Source organism: Apostichopus japonicus, chromosome 20 (assembly GCF_037975245.1).
Source record: "Apostichopus japonicus isolate 1M-3 chromosome 20, ASM3797524v1, whole genome shotgun sequence".
In the NCBI taxonomy this organism is placed as follows: Eukaryota; Metazoa; Echinodermata; class Holothuroidea; order Aspidochirotida; family Stichopodidae; genus Apostichopus; species Apostichopus japonicus.
In genome coordinates, this window is record NC_092580.1 from 3,540,822 (window position 1) to 3,549,085 (window position 8,264).

An 8,264-nucleotide genomic window follows, 5' to 3' on the forward strand; every position below is an offset into this window, starting at 1 on the left:
ATGATCGGGACTACGTACGTGAAACTTAAAGTAGGCTAAGTAGCAACAATAAAAATGAATACATACTAATCGGGCTTACCTGTTTATATATACATATATATATATATATATATATATATATATATATATATATATATATATATATATATATATATATACGCATATAAAGCAGCAGGCCCGGGTTCGAATCCCGGTGGAGGCTGTAACTTTTTTCACTGTTCTTGATTCTCCAACTCACTACAATTTCAATTGTAGGCGTTTGTCACCTGTATCGAGCAATACCAGTTTTGTTTTGGTGACATATTTGCCTTACTCTAGAGATCAAACATGATTCTAACCAACTTGAAATCATTTGTGATTCCTAAAGCCGGATCTCGAAAGAGATACTTTGAACAGACTTTTGTTCATGAAATGGAGGTAAACGACAAAGGCAAATGAATATATACAATTGAAATCGTTGTTGGAAAATCAATATATATATGTAGACGCAAAACATATGCAGTCGAAATGGACATGTACAATCAGAATACATATGTCGTCGCAATGAACATACACAATCACTTTAAATGTGCAGTCACAGTGGGCATACACAAAATGTGTCCACGCCGTTTGTACAAAGATTAATCGGTCGAACACCGCACGCGTTATATATGTTGACACGTGCGCGTTAGGCCACGCCTATTAACTCAATGTAAGTGTAATGGGAGCAGGACTAGCGCCTACTCCCAGCGTAGACGAGCGATCGTAGGCCCGAAATTCTGGACTATAATCTCTGGGTTTTAAAAGTGTACAAGTATGCATATATTATCGCCTTTGTCAAAAACTGCTGGGCCTTCTGGATAAAATGTTACTCGTTTTGTTTCATTTTATCAGGCGCCACCGACACCACGTTTATTTGGTTCGTTTTGACACATTGTCTCGGGACCATGGAAAGGCTATACCTGGACCATGGAAAGGCTATCCTAACTAGCCTAACCAACCCTTTGGCTCTTATACAAATAGCCAATCAGCTGTGTTTTTATATGCAGCTGTTAATGGTTTGGTGCAGAGTTCAATTTAAAATAGAGAGACACTACACTTTTAAAGGCCAGCCAACATTGCTTTTCCCCATCCAAGCTATTGGGTTAATATGCTGTCATCAATCATGTTTTGTGTGTTGAAAATGGTTATCTCTTGCTTACGACACCCTCACGTATAATGATCTATACAACATGTGTAACATACTTGTTTTATTTTGCATACATCGTAAATACAGTGAATATGTTTGAACGACAACTTTCAGACCTTGTGACAATGGATACAATCCCACTTTTTTTTTATGAAAGTAAAGATACAGTATTAAATATACTACAGCTTTCTAAGTGTTGTAGTATATGTAGGCCTATACTTTACATGCCATGTAAAGTATAAGGGGTTGTCTCTCATAAGGCCGGGTATACAATATTTCAAAAGACTTTCAAGATTTTCTCTCACGATTTATTCTTTCTTATTAAAAACCATTGTTACCCTTATTGACTATGCTAAGGAAATATTACCCATTGACATCAATGATTGAACATGAGCTACAGCACACCTTGACTCGAATAACAAGGTTACATTTTATGAAACTTCAAAAGGCACGAATCATAAATATCACAAGGAAGGAAACATACGGGATGCTAAATATATATACAATAATAAATAATATATACAATAATAAAAAATATATACAATAATATAAAAAAAAAATTAAGTTGTAGAAATATCATATACAGATCCAAGTGTGTGGTAGAAAATAAAAATAAAGAAATATTGTGAATAAACAAACATCATTTATAAAAAAAAAATATTTCCAACCTGATAATTAAAACAACCAATACATAAATTAAATCAAGCAATACCACTTGCACCAAATCTTCCAACCATTGATTTTCTTATCAATTTTGTGTAACCCATGTCTCCTCGTATCACACTTTTGCACCATTCTGAATCGTTCTTTAAAGTTAGTTTATCTTCACGACTGTCGCGTTTGTTCCACTTGTTGGGATTGACACATTCGTCGTAGACGGACTTGTTGAGGTCCCGAAAATATTTGAGATCCGTCTGAAAAGAAGGGCCGTAATATGCTATCTGCTTCCACAAAGTGTTGTTGAAGTGATCGTACAGCAGCACGTCTCCGTGGCTCCACTGCCGTATTTTATCTCTCAAATCTCGGTCTTTGTCGTATCTGTGGCTTTTGCTCCGTATGCCACTCGATAAGTACACAATGTCCTTGAACTCCCAACACAACAATTTCTTCATTAGCAGTAGAGATTCGTCGAGGTACTCCGATTCAACACCAGGTCGAATTCGCCAGCTAGTTCTCTGATCTTTTGGTTGATTTTCTGGTCGTACTTGTGGTCCAGCCCGAGATCGAACAACATCCCGTTGCGGCTGAGTTGCCACTTGTAGTACTTGTGATCTTTATAGTACTTCATCGGGTCGTCCATGAAGGTCTTCAGAGGGTTGGGTTCACGTCCAATCTTCATTCCTCGATACATTTCAAAATAGCCAAACGCGGAATCTATTTGGTCCTCGGGATTTCGTAATATCGTAATGTAGGTTGCATTTGGAACGACTGCGTCCATTTCTACTCTACTGTAACGTGCGTGGTTCGTGAGAATATCGAATGGCTTACCTTTCATCTTGGGAAACTTCATGAGGTTCCCACGCGAAAATTTGTACTGGAAGGAAAGAACATGGCCTCTGCCGATTGCAAAGGAAAGGTTGCGATAGTATCCATACCTCTCAAATACAGAGGCCATGGTAGTGCTGGCTGTCTTGTGCGTTTTTACAAATACAATTCTCTGAATCGGTGAGCATTTGGTGATGGGTGTTGGCTGGGACTCCCTCATTGAAGTTGGCAAGAGCGTGGTAATGGTTGAGGTGACACTAGCTGTCTTCTGAACCTGGACGGATAGACGGTGTTCTTGTGGGCATGCAGCCACGGCATTGGATGATGCATTAGATGTGGTGCCACCAATTACAATCCACGGAGTACTTTCTGCCCGATGGAAACTGCCGGTATCACTGAACATCGCCATAGCAGGTGGATGTCTACGATGCGAGAATGCGAGAAATAAGAAAACTCAGCATCGATAACACAGAAGTCGCAGGTTGGTTTAACAACAGGAGGTGAAGTTAATAACAGCAACTGTCTCACTACCCCACATACAGTAATGAGACTGGTAACGAAATACTGAATTTTGATGACGTTCTTGTCATTCTAAAACTACCTACCTGTTTGAATATTTAAGAGTGACGACTTATATACCTGCCTCTTCACAACAATAATAGCACTTCCAATATACATGCAGTATACCATGTCGAGAGTGAAATTCAGGGACCAATTTTGCAGCTATCTCTTCGCAAAATGTGGAACGAACTTGACATATTGTTATACAAGATGTATAGCAGCTTTTGTACACTGGAACCATGTATCATTGTATGAAAGAAAACAGCTGGAATAACCTCTGACAGTGGCCGGGCAGTCAAGCACAAATGTGTCTTGAGACAAGTAAGCAAGGTAAAATATCTGATACAGTACATGCAAGTAACCAGGGCTGTGACATCTAACTTTAATAGGGAAGTCACCAGCAAAGATATCAACGGAAGCCTCAAGAGCCATGATGATTACAAAAGTACACCAATGGTGCTCAAAGTAACAATCAAGCATCAAACAGAAACAGTTGCTTACAAGATTGTTGGTGCATCTGGCCTACAAACTTACACTTACCTCACATATGAAGATTCTTCAGCAACCTCTGACATGTTCAATGGGTTATGTGTTGAGAGTTCATTAGGGTCGTAATGATCAAGAGGACACAGGTACACAAACAAATGAGGATAACCCTTTTGCGTGATAACACCGTCTTCTCCATAGGGCTCATTTAATTATCTTCTTCGTATCATCAAACATGAATTCCCTCCTGCTGTTAGTCTGTAAAAAATATTTGAAAATCCATGGCCTTAAACTTCAGTACGAACAGCTGTAAAATACATTTTTACGTGGCCGTTTTTTAACCTTTAAATTGTATTCATGCCTACAGAAAGTAATTCTTCTATATATGAAACTTTGTTCAAACCACAGCACGCAAGCAGAAACTAATATAGCTTGGTCCAAGACCAAGACTCAATTCCATACCTTGGTTTGAGAAACAAAGCCTATCGTCTGTTTGTCCAATAAGGACAAAGGTTCCAACAAAGCCATGGCATATATAGCCTAGATGTTGAGACATGGCATACTACAAAATGCCTTATTCCTTTCATAAAGTCACATATAGATGAGAGGAATTTCCTAAAAAATATATCTGCAGAGTCCACTCACATACATACGTACATAACAAGATATTGGCACTGCCAATACCCCAAATTACATTATATCGCTAATTCCTAGGAATGAAGAAATAAGTACCCCATAACAATTAAGTTTTTGTACAAGAATGCGGTGGTCAATGGTATCAATAGCTTTTGAAACATCAAGGGAGAGAACACTGTAAATATCTTATTATCCGATCCTCTCGAAATTTTGTCGATAAGATTGAGTGCCGCCAAAGATTTGGCAACTGTAGAAAAGTACGTATTAAAATTATTAGCAATTGTATGCGGATCCTCTGGGTAAACGTTATTACAAACAAAGGCTTTACTACAATAAGTTTGCTCCCTATTCTTTTAGAATACCGTTGAATACTTTCCACACTTTAGCACTGTAGTTTTTGTTTAAGTCAATAAGGTTGCTATTAGTACACTTTGTTTGCCTATCCAATAACATTTGTAAGCTTATTTTTATAATCATTGCGATCATTGCAGACCAGCCAACAGCTGCAAGCTCTGTAATAAGCTATAGCGATGTTTCGGTCACAGGTATTATGCCTAAAGGATTGGGGTTTATTTTTAGTTTTTAGTGAACAATTTAAACTTGTAACAAGAAAATAGGATAATGATCAGATATATCACATATTATAACAACGCAGTTAAAATTAGACCGAGGAATGTTTGTGTAAATGTCGTTAATCAGAGTAGGTTTCACTTGTAACTCTCGTAGGCCTAAAAATGGTATTTACTAAGGAATGCATTGTCATAGTGTTGATCAATTGCTCCACGACGTAGTTTATATGATTTTGAGAGTTATCAATATTATAATCCCCTGCTAAAAAGCAGGTTTTTACTTCAGTATCAATGATACCTAAGCGCTCATCAAGCTCATCATTGAAACGACCAATAGAAATATTTGGTGGTCTGTATATAACATTTTTGCAATTGTCATTTATAACTTCAATAAATACACTTTCAGCATTAATTGCAAGACAGTTACCTAAATCAGGTCTTAGGAGAACTCTCGTTTAACATATATGGCTACACTACCACCTTGCTTTGAATTTCTATCGTAATGTATCTATAGCCATCATTCCATCAATGTCAAGGAGGTTTGTAGTCGTATTTACTATACTTAGCCAGGCCTCTGTTACTGCGAGAAAATTAAAACTCATGGTTTTCAAGTGTTATTAAAAGTTTAATTAAACCGTCGTAATGTTTTTAGTAAGGCTTCTTGCGTTTACACGTACACCTGACTATATATGATTTAGTCTCAGAATCACAGTAAAACGTTCGTTAAAGTCGTCATTGGTATATCATAAGAGCAAGCCTGGATTAAACGCATCTCATCATAGGTTTCGGGAGTCCTATCATGGAACATAATATTCTATAGTACAAGAGTTAACAGTTATAAGCAACTGACAAGTTGAGCTAACGCATTGAATAGTAGGCTACATGTAATAATAAAACTATGATATGAATACCGAGAAAAAACTATACAAGGTAAGAGTAAAAAAGTGAACTTACCTTACACAGGATCACAGATTCAATAGTAGACAAGTAGTTGGTATACGCAGGACATGCAGTGAAGTGAGAATGCGAGTTGCTTTCTTTGAATATCCTACTTTTGCACAAGTAGTTAGGTAACTTACTATAGAAAAATATATGCAAGTCGTAGATGTTGTAGATCAATAGATTTGCAAACTACACAAAGGAAGCATGTGGGGCGGGGGGGGGGGTGGGGGTGGAATAAACCTGGATTAAAGAACAATACTACACAAAGGAAAGCCAAGTCTGAGATACTCGGCGATAATGATCGGCGTTAATTAATGGTGGTTGGCAACAAATTTTGTGATCACACAAAAGCCTCAGTAATACTTTATGGAGTGCGTATATATTAACGCATCTGATAATGCAAAATTTCTGGGATTGTATATTGATTCAAAACTATACTGCAAAAACCAAAAACATGTTTCTATCATCAGCAAAATGGTTGCATATGCAAGTAGTACAATTAACAGGTTGAAACTATTCTTATCTAAATTAATTTTACCGGAAATTTATAATGCACTCGTTTTGCCTCATCTAAACTACAACATCCTCATGTGGGGATATATGCCCTGTACATATCAACAGTTGATAGCTTATATATAAGATCCAGAACCTGACTGTGAGAAAAGTTGTAATGCTTCACATATATCACATTCTGCACCCCTTTTTCAAAAACCTAAACTTGCTTTCCCTAAATGAGCTCTATAATTATAAATTAGGAATTCTTCTCTGTTAAGTTTCATAACGGGTTACTTCCAGATATTATACATAATTGTTTACATTATAACAACAGATTTCATTCATACAGCACTTTGTTCTTTTAATATGTTACAAATACCTATATCAATGACTTAAATGTATCATACTCAGGTTAGATGATCTGGCGTCGCCATTTGGAATTCTCGAAGTGAAAACATTAGGAATAGCAAATCAATTTCATTTTCTAAATGACATCTTAAACATTATCTACTCCACGAATAATGTTCCTATATTTCTGCCTTATTATGAGCATTGTATTACTGTTTTCTTACCCAATATGTGTAATTTGTCTATGTGCTTCATTGTTTCTTTTCTTTTCTCTATATAAAATTTATTTTTCTCGTTTTACTTTGCAAGGGACCAGAAAGTTATCTGACTTCTGGTCCCACTGCCTCATTGCTACAACTATGTATTAAGACATGTACTTCATTATGAGTTAATGGCAGAATAAACGAAACAACAATACAACCAAATAAAACATAATTGATATCATAATATATCATTGTACCATGTACTACTATATGCAACAATATTAGTACGGATGTTTCATATTATATTATTATTATGATATAATATTTTTGTATGATACTATGTGAAACGGGGAATACTATATATGAAGCAGTGTTCCCAACGCATATTCTTTGGAGGGAAACAAACCCAAAGTACACACACTCACAGCTAGGACTATGCTATACATAAGAAACGATTGTAGTGAATGTCTTGCAACCCAAAAATAACCTTTTATGATCACTTTAATGTACAAAAGGAGCTTGCACTTAGCCGATTCCTGACCGGTGAAACTAAACACACAGATAATTCAAATTAAACGGACAATTAATCTGATTCCATTATTTCATATCGCATCAGTAAAGAGCAATTCCTGGTTACGATCACATAACTTTTGCAGGCGTAGTTGATAGAAATGTAAAGTAAAAAAAGTGGCGAATGTTTCTCAGCATGGGCGCAGATCAGTCTTGGATAATGGTGGGGACGCGTGTCTGTTCTGTGATACTATCTAAGCGGAGCGCGACCATGGGTTCGCGCGTAGCGCACAAGAATTTTTTGGGCAAATATAACTCCCAGATCGCCGGAAATAACACTTCCCAGACCCAATGATGCTCCCAAACCTCCTTAAGTTTTAGATCTCATGGCTTAAAAATTGAGTTTTGGGAAAAACATGGGCGTCTGCAGAAAAAAAATCGGGGACAAATAATCCAAGTAGACTTTTGTATACGATGGGTCTGGGGTCCTCTCTCAGAAAAAAATTATAGACTGCCGCAAATGCGATTTCCTCCGGCCTATACATTTAACAACTGTTGATAAATATAATAAAATGAGAACTGTTGCATGTCATTTGCACAATGCTGGATCAAACTGCGCTTAAGTTCAATAAAGGGGAATTTGAAATGCATCGTTTGGTCAAGACAAATTGCGGTGGGGACACGGTATATCATGTCCCCACCACTGAAATAGTTGGTGGGGACGCGTCCCGTTGTCCCCACCAGGATCTACACCCATGGATCTCAGGACCGAATCGTGTGTTGACATGACAGTACAAATCATCCGGAGTTGTGAGTGGCCATAGGTGCGATGGGGGGGGGGGGGGGGGCAGAGTCGCCAAT

General features: G+C 37.4%; 1 protein-coding gene across 2 annotated transcripts; it reads right to left on the reverse strand.

Moving 5' to 3' along the window:
* Nucleotides 1–593: 593 nt before the first annotated feature.
* Nucleotides 594–6,030, reverse strand: LOC139961513 (galactose-3-O-sulfotransferase 2-like). 2 transcript variants are annotated; one of them, XM_071960727.1, is made up of 3 exons: nucleotides 5,860–6,030; nucleotides 3,755–3,958; nucleotides 594–3,075 (listed from the first exon to the last, which is right to left on the reverse strand). In XM_071960727.1, the coding sequence occupies exons 2-3, from the start codon at nucleotides 3,787–3,789 to the stop codon at nucleotides 2,280–2,282; spliced, it is 831 nt and encodes a 276-aa protein (XP_071816828.1). In that variant the 5' UTR covers nucleotides 3,790–3,958; nucleotides 5,860–6,030; the 3' UTR covers nucleotides 594–2,279. The 2 variants fall into 2 exon arrangements, with proteins under 2 accessions (XP_071816828.1, XP_071816829.1); XM_071960728.1 differs by lacking the exons at nucleotides 3,755–3,958; nucleotides 5,860–6,030 and adding an exon at nucleotides 3,259–3,543.
* Nucleotides 6,031–8,264: the final 2,234 nt, after the last annotated feature.